The 15254-nt window shown below is 40.5% G+C and overlaps 1 protein-coding gene and 1 pseudogene across 1 annotated transcript; one reads left to right on the top strand and one right to left on the bottom strand.

Annotated features, from left to right (window-relative positions):
* Window positions 1-940: 940 nt before the first annotated feature.
* Window positions 941-10387, bottom strand: LOC115665953 (disease resistance protein RPV1-like; annotated as a pseudogene).
* A 977-nt stretch (window positions 10388-11364) lies between these two features.
* LOC130140712 (senescence-associated carboxylesterase 101-like) lies at window positions 11365-14367 on the top strand. The gene is made up of 4 exons (XM_056320871.1): window positions 11365-11435; window positions 11586-11988; window positions 12430-12969; window positions 13224-14367. The coding sequence occupies exons 1-4, from the start codon at window positions 11413-11415 to the stop codon at window positions 14256-14258; spliced, it is 2001 nt and encodes a 666-aa protein (XP_056176846.1). The 5' UTR covers window positions 11365-11412; the 3' UTR covers window positions 14259-14367.
* The last annotated feature ends 887 nt before the right edge of the window (window positions 14368-15254 follow it).

Genomic DNA, 15254 nt, shown 5'->3' with positions numbered 1-15254 from the left:
AATTGGGTACAATTGCCGGTCCAACAAACCAAGATGATCCTCAATTAGTGTCTGAGTTAATTAATAGAGACCGGGCCAAATGGAATGAACAAAGCCTTTATAGCTTGTTTGAAGATAGTATCGTGGAAGAAATCTTGGCCATCCCCATCCCATCTATTGAAGAGAAAGATAGACTGGTATGGACAGCAGCCAAATCAGGGAATTACTCAGTCAAAAGCGGTTATAATCATCTCAGAAAAGAAGTAGACGGCCCAGCCAATCAACAAGCCTCATCCTCGTACCAAATACCACGAGCCCTATGGTCTAAAGTGTGGAATATGAAACTATTCCTATGGCAACTTTGCCAAAATGCCTTGCCTACAAAGGAAAACTTGTTCAAGCGAAGAATCTTACCTGACCCATTGTGCCCAGTGTGTAAGAAGTGTCCGGAGACAACAGAGCACCTCTTTCTCCTTTGTCCCTGGACAACCAAAGTCTGGTCAGACCACAATTTACAAATCAGAATTGAAGATCAAGGCCTCACAAGCATAGATCGGTGGCTATTAAACTACAAGAGCGCATTACCAGCCTCGCCGTCTCTTGAGCTCGTTTTTTAAGTACTCTGGTTCCTGTGGAAGGCGAGAACCAATGCGATTTTTAGAGGCAAATCACCAGATCCACAAGCGACTGTTAATGAAGCTATAGCCTTGCACGAAAATATCAAAAGTTGCAGCGTAAATCAAAAGAGAAAATCAGAACGAGAAGGTATCTCACCTGCGATCTGGACGCCGCCGGAGAAAGGAGCTCTTAAGCTTAATGTGGACGCAGCCTTCGTTGCTAGCTCTACACCGTGTGCAGTGGTTAGTGTATGCTGAGACTCCTCAGGAAAGCTCATAGGAGGATTTGCTTGTCTGATTCGGGCTCAATAGCCTGTGAACCTTAGTCAGCTTTTTTGCTGCTCTTTCCCTCTGGAATCATGACCTGTCACTTGCTAAAGAGGCTGATGATATGTGACTGACACCCATCCCTATCAAAGCGTTCCAGGGATTTTATACCATTATGGAAGTCGATCTTATCTAAGCTCTTGCAATTATTAACAATCAATTGCTTCAGATCCTTCGAATTTGAAAGGTCCAGTTGTTGAATGTGATTGCGCGCAGAGATATTGAACACTTCCAGGGATTTCAATTGGCGAAGGCCTTCTATCACATGGAGATTATCCACATTTCCATCGTAGCTTTGCAGGTCCAAGTATCTCAACGACTCTAAATCTTCAAAGTCGTGGAGGTTGGACAACTCTGTGCTTGTGGATACGTCCAACCTTCTTAGGGATTCTAAAGCTTCCAGACCATCCAATTCCTTCAGCCCATAGCATTGCAAGAGCTCTAATTCCGACAAGGATTTCAAATTGGAAAGATTTGGCAGAGTTTCCAATTTGGGACATTTCCAAACGCGAAGCTTCCCTATGCCAGGGGGAAGCGCTGGAATGCTTTGAAGAGACATGCAAGAGTGAAGGGTCAGCTTCTTTAGATGACTTAGGTCAGAGAGCGATGGAAGCGTGCCGCTCTGACAGGTGAGCTGCAGGGATGATAAGCTTAAAGGAGTGACGGAAACAGATTCCTAAACATAATACATAATTTGCGGAAAAACGTGCCCATTCTACGCTTGAATCACCGATCGTTTGAAGTATATTACATGAACGAACATACCTCTTTTGCCACAGATTAAATGCACCACTTGCAGGCTTGAGTTCTTGGCGGATTCCTCTGCGAAGCGGAACTTTGTTTGCACTTTGGGAGACTTTTTTTTAGAACTACGTTCTACAGAGAAGATTTTCAGATACACAATCACATATCTTCTGAATATCTCCCAGTTCAATTTAAACTGCCCTTAGCGATTACTACTTTATCCGTAACCGCCTTATCCGCAAGTAATCCCTCAATGGATGATGGGCCGGCATGATAGATCATGGACCGGTCTTTCCCAACATGGGCGGCCCACATAAGATCCATCATCTCCCACTCGCACATGGTGGGCTAATCATAACTCTCTCTTCTCTGCAATATTCATACTAGCAAATAATCCGTGCGACCAACATACTTCGAGAGCTCGTTGCGATGCATCTGTTAGGAATACATAGCAGCTCAAAATTGGGTACAACGTTTTCCGAGTAGATATAGTATGCAGTCCCCTAGATCAATCAGTCACATTTATATCCCTTTTGATCTCTTTTAGTATCTCGTATATTGTATTCACAACTATGATTTACTTAAAATCATAATTGGTCGACCTGTGAATACAAACATAGAATGTGACATCATAATAAATTGATCTTCCTCTTTCCTTCAATCTCTCTATTTCAGTCCAGCTCGCTTTTCTAGAAATGCCCCATTAGATCGAATCATTCATGACCATTGGCAACATCCTAAGATAGCGAACACTGAATAGAAACTTTGAGAATAAGTTAGAGTCATGAGGGCACTAAATGCGAAACTCATATTCTCAAGAGTCTCACACGGCATAAAGTTGAGATCAAAAACTTTTGCCACTCTTATCGGTCGTCTTATGCATACGTAGTATGAAATACGTATTACGGTATTAACTCCTTTCCCGTGGAGTGTATGTCTTTACATTCAATACCGTACAGATGATAGTTCAGACATACCTAATGTCTAAACTTGAGTTCACGTATCTACTCCTCTAAAGAATCCATTAGAACTCACATCTGGCATCAAAGACAGATAAAGTAAAATATGTGGGTTATTTTACTTTCGGACATAGTAAATGTTATGTCCTCATCTTGGCACTTAGCTAAGGCAACATTTTTATTTTAAGCTTGAGCTCTCGATTATCACCTAGATAATAAGCCTAAAAATTGTCTCATCTCTATTTATCGCACATAAATAGAGGCGATTACCCGTGTAAGTGGGCTAATCTCATCATCGGAACATACTTTCTCGATATAATGCACTAAGCATTAAGATGCATAAATATTAAATAAATTCATAGGCATTAATAATGAGAGAGTAACTTCATTAAATGTGAACACTCGGGGAAAAATACAATATTCAGTACATCACTTTCTACGCTCCCGGAGATTTTACATGACCATAGAAAACATCTCTTGGAATTGGTTTCGTCATAGGATCTGCTATCATTCTATGCGTAGATATGTACTGCAAGTTCACATTTTTTCGTGCAACCATATCCTTGACAAAGTTATACTTGGTATCTATATGTTTGGTCTTGCCATGATATTTCGGATCCTTGGTGTATGCTATTGCTGCTTGACTATCACTATTGACTAACAATGAGTTTTCAGCACTCTTAGCAACACCTAAATGATCCAAAAATCTCTTAAGCCAAACACCTTCTTGTACTGCTCCTGACAACGCCACGAACTCAGCTTCCATCGTGGACAATGCTATACATGTTTGTTTCTTCTGCTCCAAGATATGGCGCCATTATTCGGTAAGTAAACAAAACCGAGGTAGATTTCCTTTCATCTAAATCTCCTCCCCAATCAGATCTCGAGTAGCCTTCAAGTCGCAGATCCTTGCCTTGATAACTCGGTGAATAATTAGCAGTACCCTTTAGATACCTCATGATTCTTTTTACGGCTTTCCAATGTGCTTGACCTGGATTGGATTGGTACCTACTTACCATCCCAATCGCAAAACATATGTCGGTCTTGTACACATCATAGCGTACATTAAACTTCCAATAGCACTAGCATAAGGAACACGTTTCATTTGTTCCTTCTCTTGTGGAGTCTTAGGACACAACCTATAGCTCAATCCTTCACCTTTTGCAATAGGAGTATCCATGGGTTTACAGTCTTGCATACAAAATCGTTCAAGAACTTTATTTATATAAGTCTCTTGCGAAAGAGACAATAATCTCTTGGAACGATCTCTTGAAATCTTAACTCCAAGAATATATGCAGCCTCACCCATATCTTTCATCTCAAAATTGGACGATAACCAACTCTTAATAGTATTAACCAACTCCATATTGCTTCCGGCAATCAGTATGTCATCAACATATAATGATAAAATCACAAATTGAACTTTGGATCTTTTGATATACACGCAATGATCTTCATCAATCATTGTAAAATCAAACGCCACTATGGCATTATAAAAACGTATATACCATTGTCTCGAAAACTGCTTAAGGCCATATATCGATCTTAGAAGTCGACATACTTTTTGTTCTTGGCCTTCCACAATGAAGCCAACTGGTTGCTCCATGTAAATTTCTTCTTCTAATTCTCCATTTAGAAAAGCGCTTTACATCCATTTGATGTAATTCAAGATCCATGCTTGTCACTATTGCGGAATAAGGCGAATTGAGGTAAATCTCACTACAGGAGAGAAAGTTTCTTCATAATCAATTCCTTCCTGTTGATTATACCCTTTCGCCACTAGGCGAGCCTTATATCTTTCTATTGAGCCATCGGATTTGCATTTTATTTTGAGAACCCATTTATTCCCAATAGCTTTGCGTCCTTCTGGAAGATCAACCAGTTCCCAAACATGGTTTGACTTCATTGACTCCATTTCTTCTTTCATTGCAATCATCCATTTTTCTTTGTTAGGGCAATTTAGAGCCTCATTTACATTCCTTGGCTCGTCTTCATTTTGTGGAGCGATCATGAAAGTTTCCCCTTCAATGTCAAAACGTCGTCGGGGAATACTTTTGCGACTTGTTCGCCGTATGGGAGATTGTACACGTGGTATATCATTCTCCATTATGCTCCCACTTGGATTAGATAATGACGGAATCGTCTCATCAAAAGGTTGCAATTGAGATTGAGTCGAATTCAATTCCTCACTTCTCACATTGCTTCCACTTGGACGAACTTTATCGATTTCACTATCAGGATCCAAGGTTTCAAATAGTGAGTAGTTCTCACCTATTTCGCCCTTCTTAGGAAACTCATTCTCTAAGAATGTGACATCTCGTGATTCAAATTCAGTTATACTCCCACTTTCTTGCTCACCTATAAATACATATCCTTTTGAGGTTTCCGAATACCTTATGAAGATACTCTTCTTACCTCTAGGACCTAATTTCCCATACTTATGAGAAGATTCATGTGTATAAGCGGCACAACCCCAAGGTTTCAGAAAACTCAAATCGGGTTTTCTACTTGTCCATAACTCATACGGAGTGGAAATAACGATTTAGAAGGCACACGGTTAAGTATGTAGGCGAAGAGTTAATAAAGCGTCACCCCAAAAGGTGATTGGTAAGTTAGCCTGCGCCATCATGGACCTAACCATTTCTAGTAGGGTTCTGTTTCTCCTTTCCGCAACACCATTTTGTTGAGGAGTATAGGGAATAGACAACTGTCTTTCTATTCCCTTTTCATCACACAAATTTCTGAACTCATCAGATAGATATTCTCGACCTCGATCGGATCTCAATGCTTTTATTTTCTTATCTAATTGATTTTCCACCAAGTTCATAAATATCTTGAAGCAACTAAAAGCCTCAGATTTATGAGAAATCAAATAGACATATCCGAATCGAGTATAATCATCAATAAATGTGATAAAATAAACAGCCCCATGTCTAGCCCTCACATTCATTGGACCACAAATGTCGAATGGATTAACCGCAAAGGAAATTCAGCTCTTGTTCCTTTTCCAAATGGTTTCCTTGTTGTTTTCCCAGCTAGGCAGTGTTCACAAGTGGGCAAATCGACTTTTCAATATTGCCCATTAAGCCTTCTTTGGCTAATCTATTCATTCGCTGTTGGCCTATATGGCCAAGCCTAGCATGCCAAACGTTCACATCATTATCACACGAAGTAGAAGACGTGAAGTGGGAAAAACAAACATTGACATTTACAGAATCAACATCCAGTACAATAAAACCATCTAGAAAATAACCACAACCATAATAGCTCGTACCTAAATACAAGTCTACACCACTGTTATGGAAGTTCAAATTAAAACCAAGTCGAATCAACACTAAAACAGGACACTAAGTTCCGACAATTTCCGGAGCATATAATACATCATGTAGGAACACAAGCGTCCACAACGCATAATCAATCGGCGGTGCCAATTCCTTTAACCTCGGCTCGAGTTGTTCCCTACATAAATCCATTTAGTTCCCATTGGAACTCGTCGAATTCTACGAAGGCTTCTCTATCCTTCGCTACATGGTCCGTTGCTCCCGAATCTACATCCACAAAGGATTTGATTCAGTTAGAAATATAGAACTTGATACATAAACAAAGTTCTCAATAATACAAGATGAATTAACCTTCTTTGGCTCACGACAATCGCGAGCAAAGTGGCCTTTCTTGCTACAGTTGTAGCACTTCACTCTTGACATCTTTTTCTCATGAGGACGCTTTCCTCTTTGGTGTTGTTCATCTCTTGGTTTCTTCCCCGAAGAACTCGCTCTCTTACCTCTCCACCTTCTGAACGAATCAGGACGCTTGCGCTTAGAGCTCGAAGGCCCTTGTGAGCTAGAACCTGCATAGTAAATGTCAATTACCGGCTTATCCGCCAAGAGGCGGTCCTCCTCTAGCTCTAAGTGGCGCATTGCATCTTCAAAGGTTTTGATGTTCTCATTGTGAGTTAGGTGCAACTTCATATGCTCCCAACTTTGAGGCAAAGAACGAATCACTGCTTGCACTTGCTGCTCATCAGTCAAAACATGGCCAGCATCCTTCAACTCATTAATCATGTTTGACATTTTCCTTAAATGTTGTTTCATGGACTGACCATGTGACTTCTTATATGAGTCAAATCCAATAGTGAGCTGTCTAAGCTTGGTTACAGATGTATGACCAAACCTTGCTGCCAATGCTTCCCACATCTCCTTAGCATTTTCAAAACGCCTAAACTCTCGCATGACATCATTTTCCATGCTACTCGAAGAACGTGATGCGAGCAAGGGAGTTCTTCCTCTTCCATACAAAAATGCATCCTTATCTCTCTTATGTTGTGCGTGTTTCCGTCTTCGGGCTCTACCATAACTAGGTTAAGAGCTTCAAGAGCCTCTTGCTCTTCCAGCACATATTGGATTTTCATATGCCAAATTTCATAATTATCACCGTTAAGCTTCTCTCCTTTGTTCAGTTCAGCAACTATATTCTTTGATGCTGAAGTCATGGTATCTGAACATTTCAGATATATACGCACGAATTATTAATGCCACTCATTTATGCATCAATTTTACAAAAACTGATTATATTAATGGATAATTTCACATAGGCTTTAGATTCGAAAGTTCACTATGTTCCCAATCATCATCAAAAATCCTAATGTGAAATTACCGTTAATGTAATCATTAAAGTAAAATTACGTTCTTTAAAGTTACTAAAACTTTTAGAACTCCCACTCTACCAGATAATATTAATAAGACAGATATTATAATAAAATAGTACCATAAACTATTCACAATAATAAATATCCATCAACATTCAATCACTAAGTACTATTTACATTAGGAAAGAAACTAGCATAGAAAAGAAACATGAACATCAACGTGAACAGAAATATCCACCTAGGATATCTTAAACCGAACTAAAATAACATAGAAGTCAACGATTCCTAACTATCGTAAGAATTAGGAAAAGACTTAAGAAAAACTTCATTGTCAGAACCCTTTGAAAGATCGATAGTCGTATCGGTTAGCCATGAAAAGACCATCGGAAATCCCTTGGGTTTTCCCCATGGCGCATTTATTTTGCGCCAGGATGAGTTCATCCCAAGAGTTGACGTCTTCTTCGCCCCAATCCTTATGAATTCCTTTAGAAAATCCACAGCAAACTGTTTGTATTCTGGAATCCATGGATCACCCCCGTCATCCCATCCACCATCCTCAAAAAATATTATCTCCGGACCCTTCCACAAATCATCAATCAGCATTTTCCACTCATACGGAAGAGTGGTTCTTAGGGCATCAATCTTTTCTGAATCCAACATATGGTATCCATTCGAGATGATATCCCGTATTATCTTGTTAACCTTCATAATGTGCATATCCATGTGACATCCATCCCACCGATAAGTAGCTAAATCAGCTTTTAATTTCGCAAGAGTATTCATTTGTTCATCCATCCTCACGACTATCGGTGTGTGTCAATGGTACGCCTTTGTTCCTGCAACAAATGCAGAACAATAAAGGATTAACATATAATCCATTGAACATCACAATAGACATTTCAATATGCACATATTGCCACCGAAAAAACGCTCCAATTCAAGCTTCCACGCAATTTTTTTTTTTTTGGTGGTCAACGCCGGTCAACGTCGGTCAACGCCGGTCAACGATGGTCAACGCAGTCAACGCCGGTCAACACCGGTCAAAGAAGGTCAACGCAGGTCAACGGTCAAACGGATGACCGGGTCAAGTCAACGGGTCACATGGGTCGGGTCACGGGTCGGATCGGGTTTCCGGGCCGGGTCCAAATCAACCGGGTTGGGCAACCGCGTGGCTGATGTCAGCGTGACGTCAGCCACGCCGCACACGCCCTCATGGCGCGTGCGGTGCACGCGCGCGGGGAGGAACCACCACGCACGTGCCGGCGAGACCGCCACTTGCGGCGGCGCGTGTGGGCGCGTGCGGCTCCTCCCGGCGGCGTGCCACCCATCAAAATGCTCGTTTCGACGAGTACTACGAACCTACGCCTTCAAAAAATAATTTTGACTCACGGAAATCGAGAAACGACCTCGAACAGTACGGCCGGGTGTCGGTTTTTCGTACCCGAGCGTTCGTCGGCGCCGTTTCACGAATTCCGGCCAATATTCCGTGTTATGCACACTAGCAACGATCAGGAAAACAAGAACACATGCTCTGATACCAATGACGGAAACAGATTCCTAAACATAATACATAATTTGCGGAAAAACGTGCCCATTCTACGCTTGAATCACCGATCGTTTGAAGTATATTACATGAACGAACATACCTCTTTTGCCACAGATTAAATGCACCACTTGCAGGCTTGAGAGTTCTTGGCGGATTCCTCTGCGACGGAACTTTGTTTGCACTTTGGGAGACTTTTTTAGAACTACGTTCTACGAGAGAAGATTTTCGGATACACAATCACATATCTTCCGAATATCTCCGGTTCAATTTAAACTGCCCTAGCGATTCTACTTTATCCGTAACCGCCTTATCCGCAAGTAATCCCTCAATGGATGATGGGCCGGCATGATAGATCATGGACCGGTCTTTCCCAACATGGGCGGCCCACATAAGATCCATCAAGGAGGTTTTGGCAGTGACTGAAGCTCACTACAGTAAAGTAAATCGAGGTGGTCGAGATTAGAAAGCTGATGGAAGTTTTCCGGCAAGCCAGAAATTTTCGCTCTACCTAAACGAAGGGTCTTTAGAGAAGACAATCCACCTATATCTTCAGGAATTTGTCCCTCCAGTTTATGGCAGCCTGAGGCATCCAACTCTTGGAGGCTTTCCAATTCTCCAACGGCGCTCGGTAACTTTTCTATCTCGCTGTGAGAAATCCTCAAAATTTTCAATTTGTTCAATTTGCCAATGGATACGGGTAATTCCTTAATCCCTGTTGATAACAAGTCCAACTCAACCAACTCTCCCAACTCCCCAATTGAAGAAGGGATCTGTTCCAACATGTAGCAGCGCACTAATGACAAGCGCTGCAATTTCCTAAGGGCCTCGAAGGAGTCCGGAAGTTCTTGTAATTTTTTACAGGTGTTCAAGTTGAGGGTCGACAAATTTACTAGACTGCTTATTGAGTTGGGAACTTGATAAAGTAGACGGCTACCCACGGCACTAAGCATCTTCAGCTTCTCCAGAAATTCTATACATTGAGGGATTTCTTGTATATCAATCTCATCTACGAGAAGTTCCTCCAATTCTTTTAGTTCACCTAGTTGTGCAAGTAACTTCTTAAGACTCCCACAGTACCTCAAGTTCAAGGAAAGGAGGCACTTGACATGTCCAATGGAAGGGTTGAGTTCCTCCAAATTCTCACAGTTCTCCAGGATTAGCCCCTCTCTAAACTTTTAAACACGGAGAGATTAGGGGTTCTCTTTAAATGTGAGCACCACGAAAGATTGAGAACTTTCAACCTCTCCATCTATAAGAAAGAAACATGTTCCAAGGTTAGCTGATGGAAATAGAATGATTTATCATTGAATGTAACAAAAGAGAAAGCGTTTCTCATCTTTACCTTGATTGAACTCCATCCTCCCTAATCATCACGAATATTACAACCTGATAAATCAAGCACGAGTAATTTATCCAAATGAACATTGGTCGCATCAAAAGAGTTAGGACATCTCTCCCACTTTAGCCATCTTAATTGAGTAAGTGATTCCTTAAAATTTCCACCAAATTCCACTAGACTCACATGAAGGAACTTCAGGTTAGGCATTCTTTTAAAGCTCTGTTGAGCCATTTTTGTCCAAACGTAGTGCCTCAATTTTTTCATTAACCACCTACAAAAAATTGAGGATTGTAATATCATCACAAGGCATCCCCTGTTCTTGACATGAATATACTGTCATCAAACTAGGAATAACATTAACCGGTAAATATTATTGCGGTGGGCTTTGGCGACCCAATCTATAGTATATAATTATCTGTATCAAAATTATCTATATAATCAACATGTGACCTAATGTAACATAGACTATATGCTAATTGAATATCACTTCCAGAAAACTATTTATGGTGTCCCTTTTCAGGGAAACGAGAATTTTCGGTTGTTGTTTCTTTCATAAAGAAGGAAGTGGGGTCTATTGATCTTCTCAATGTAATGCACAGCCTAAAAAACTCATGGATTAATGTATATATGCATTTTCTCTAGAAATGCAAGTCTTTGTGTATTTATTTCTTTGTCAGTCCACGGTTGTATGTCATCCAAGCTGTCTCTTTTTGTTTCATTAAAAAAAAGAATAATAGTCTCTCAAATTAGCACGCAACTAAACTAACTAACAAAAGAATAATAATTGAAAAAAACTCTCTTTTATAAAAGTGGGTTATTAATAACATAATCACATTAAAGCAAAAAAAAAATTCACATCATTAATGCTCCAAAGCCTATAAAAGTAGGTCAATAAAAAATAAGCACATAAATGATGTGGATTTATATTGGGAATCTCCTTAGTCTTTCTATTTTAGGTTTAATTATTGTCCTTTCCTTATAATACCCTTTACAATTCCCATGGGTGGCCAAATATATCAAATTTTTATCTGTTTGTGGCCAAGTCAGAAGACTAAGATCCGCAGAATAAGCGAGGTGGTAGGCTCTTGCTGGGGTTAAATAGTCTTTGTATACCAAGCATTGACTTTTTTGTTTTTGTGGAATGAGAAATTTATTGAGCAAACTGGCACTTGCAGTGGTTGTTACTGGAATGAGGTTGAAACTGGAGGTACGTTGTCAAGTTACTGTGTCTGAACGAATCTGACGAAGCTCTGAGAATGGACCGTGATGGAGATCCTCCGTGCGTAAAGAAATTCTTTTTCCATCACTTTAGGTTTCTAAAGCAGAATACCGGATTCGGCAACCTGTGATGAGACAATGCATTTCGGATTGACTTTTACTCCTAATCCGCGTTCTTGATAAGTTTTATGTTGTTTCTCTTGATCTGCAGATTCAGCAATGGACTGCATTTGGCAAACTTGGCTGTGTCATCGAATCTTCTTCAGGATTCATGGAATGACATATCCGAACTTGAGCGGAGAATCAACCAACACTTCCTCTTGCGTTGTGTAAAGAGGGTGTTTCCGCAATTTGAACCCGCGACCTTCCGATCATATGGGAATATCCCTGTAATAATCGATGAATTTCACCACCTGAAGTACAATATCATTGCTTTCGTCACCGCACCAGTTACTACAGGCCAACTTCAAGAAGAAAGAGATTTGGTTTCTTCATTGGATATCCCCGAATTTCACTTCCTATGCTCCGAAAACAATTCAACTTTTCATATAAACAAAGCTGCGATTTCTCTGTTCAACTCTCTTCAAAACAAGCTCTCTATACTCAAAGAAAAGGTAGCAATTTTTATATCTTCTCTCGAGTTATCCATTCTTATCATTACTAATATATGCTGTAAGATCATAAGTACGCATGTATCTAGGAATCACTACTTATAGAAATTGTTGCTGAAGTAGACATGCTAATAATTGCTCTGATTGAGGAATTTAGAGTTGTTTACCACTTATCGTTAAGCTTATTAGATGAGAAGTGAAGCACTGTTCTGCTATGGAAATGCCTTTTCTCACTGTTCTGAGCATTGTCGTAAAATTGAGGAGTGGATCATCAAATTGGTATTTTCATCCTATAAATTCATGAATCTTTCACTGAACTGAATCATATGATTGTGTGGAGTTTCATTTCATTTATTAACTGTGCATGTTCATCTTATCTGAAAGACTCTATTTGACACCTATAAGTTGAGAATGTGGATTGATGCTTATTCTGCTTCAATGCAGGTTGTAGCTTCAGCCAATTCTGAGGACTCTGTTCCCTATATTATTACAGGACACTGTTTGGGTGGATCCATCGCCTCCCTTTTCACATTATGGATTCTAAACAAGCTCGACGCAACGAAGAGAACGCTCCCCCTTTGTATCACTTTCGGTTCGCCGCTCCTCGGGGACAGTGCCTTCCAACAAGCCATATCGCAATATTCGACCTGGAATTCATGCTTCTTGCATGTAGTTCATAAGGATGATTGCTTCCCTAGACTATTCCTTCACCCTCCCACCACTAACCCAAGTCAATACAAACCTTTCTGTACATTTCTTTTGTGTTCTGAATCAGGTGCCGCCTGTTTTGAAGCCCCTGAGTCCGTCATGGAGCTGCTCACGTCGGAAATTGTTGTTGGAAACCGAGAGTCGCAAAGTGTTGATTATAAGAATGTCATTGGATGCCTAGAGCAAAGATTAATTCACTATGATTGTTCTCGGTTGAATGGTCAAGAAGCAGATTCATATAAAGCTGGGGTATTGGTCGGCCTCAAGTCAATTCAGGTATCTTAACTTGACCTTCTTCTCCAGGTTACATTCCATCAGGGGAAGTTTGCCTTATAGCAGATAGTTGTGTTGCTTGGAACCACACAGATATCCCACTTTTGCCATGTTGACCATGTTTTTACCTAATTAAAATGCCGATCAATTAATTCAGAATTTTAGCTGGATAAAAGGAAAACTTGCTGAAGTTGCAAGCTCTAAATGTTATGAATGCTTAAAAATTTTGACTGAGTGGACTCCCATTGCAATGACAGCAGCAGAATGAGGTCAGTGATGCTCTGATAGAGGACATAGTAAAGCATGAACGAGGCGTCATCAGACGACAAAGAGAGGCATTTGATCCTGCCAAGAAGTTGGACGAAATGAAAGTGTACCTGGCTTTCTTGGAGTGGTACATGAAGGTATGCAAAGCCAACGGCCAGGGTCCTGGTTACTATGACAGCTTCAAAAATGCACGAGAAAGGCGTGACAATGGAGTTGATAAGTACAAGACGATCCTCACGGATTACTGGGAGCGTGTGGTCACAGAAGCGGACAAGAAGCCTCAAGTATGGGGCACTCCACTGCGGAACCGTTGGCTCTTTGGAGGGACAAATTACCGGAGGATAGTTGAACCGCTGGACATAGCGGAATATTACAAAAGGGGCCGGAAGGATTACTTAAATCGAGGAAGATCCGAACACTACAAGCTGCTTCAAAAATGGCTGGAAGATCATCCAAAAGAAAAGTCCAAGGAGCAGGCTGGTCCTTCGAATTCGAAATTGAAAAACATCGAGTCGAGTGTGACGGAGGATTCGTGCTTTTGGGCACACGTGGAGGAGGCCATCCGGTCGTGCAGATTGCTGGAAAGCGGAGGATCATCAAACAGTTCCGAAAGAGCAAAACTAATCGAGTTTGAGAAATATGTTATGGGTTTGATCAAGGAGTGCAAGGTTTCGCCTGACATATTTCTGGAGAAAAGCAGCTATATGCAATGGTGGAGGGAGTATGTGGAGATCTTGAAGAGGCCAATGATGGGTGATTCTCAGAACTCACCACTTGTTGCTTTCATGGGGGATGAGCCCTACAAGAATTATGCTAAAGGTTCCCCAAGGATGTTTCAAGAGGGTCATTCAAATGTGAATCCACCCGATTCCTCAAATGCGAGTCTTAGGTCGACAGAAGGACGCAAAATCTCTCCCTCATCCTTTTCTCTGCAATTTTCCCTGCGTTTCCTTTCCCTTTCCCTCGTCCTTCTCCTTTCCCTCTGCCTTTGCCTTTTTCTTTTCCTTTCCTACTTCTCTAGATAAATTCCCAAAAGAGACATCTATACTGATGCCCTCGGCAACATACAGACTTCGATCCCAACATTGAATTTGTGGATGTGGTATATATGCCTACTATGTTCTTATCAGCAAATTTGTGAGGAAACGTGTTTTGCAGTTTCGTGTACCGTCTAAAGATGACAATTTTCAACGCGATGAGGGGTTAAAGTAAAGTGCAAGCTAAAATTGTCAGGTCAAAGTAAATTGCAATCTGAAAAAGGGGTCCTTCTAATGTTATTCAGGCAAATATTAGATAACTGCATTTTCTTGTTATAACATAAATATAAATCGTATTTTCATGATTCTAAGCATCTAGCATATGAAATAGTATTGGTCCCAGATGTAATTTGATGCATAAGATCATATTTATCAAGAGTGACATGCTTCACAATTATATCGGCCGAAAATGAAGTTAATTAGAGCAGTAAAACGTAAGGAAAAGGTAGGCCGTTTGTAGTGTTTTACCAAGATTTAGTTTGATCATATAAGCAAAAGGAATTTACATATAAAGTATAACTTGTTCAATTAATTTTTTTGATGTATTGTGAAATTCATTGAGATATAGTAAAAACGATATATTGTTTTTTTTAATTTCAAACCGTATTTTATTTAATAAATTATGGGAAAATTTTCAAATAAAGGTTTGAAGTGCCCTTATTTTCTTAAATAATGGTCTGAAGTAGACCTTATTTCTAATAAGGACATGAAGTGACCAAATCATCTCAAATAAGGGCATGAAATAGCCAAATCGTCTCAAATAAGGACTTTTGGCCAGCCGGCCAATAGGTGACTATTACGACAAGGGTATTTTGGTCAAAAAATTCTAAGTATATTTTCTAAATTTTTAAATTTTTTTTTATTTTTCTTTTCTTTTTCCATCTTCCCTCTTCAAGTCAACGATGGCGGGTGGAGGTCGTCGGCCTCAAGCGAGGGCCACCCTTGCCTAGGCGGGCGAGAGCTGCCCTTGCCTGGGTTGGCGAG

Source organism: Syzygium oleosum, unplaced genomic scaffold (genome assembly GCF_021117445.2).
Source record: "Syzygium oleosum isolate NSW1041296 unplaced genomic scaffold, Sole_v2.1 Sole_v2.21, whole genome shotgun sequence".
In the NCBI taxonomy this organism is placed as follows: domain Eukaryota; kingdom Viridiplantae; phylum Streptophyta; class Magnoliopsida; order Myrtales; family Myrtaceae; genus Syzygium; species Syzygium oleosum.
The sequence above is the reverse complement of the archived record's forward strand: the minus strand, read 5'-3'. Positions and strand labels throughout refer to the sequence as shown.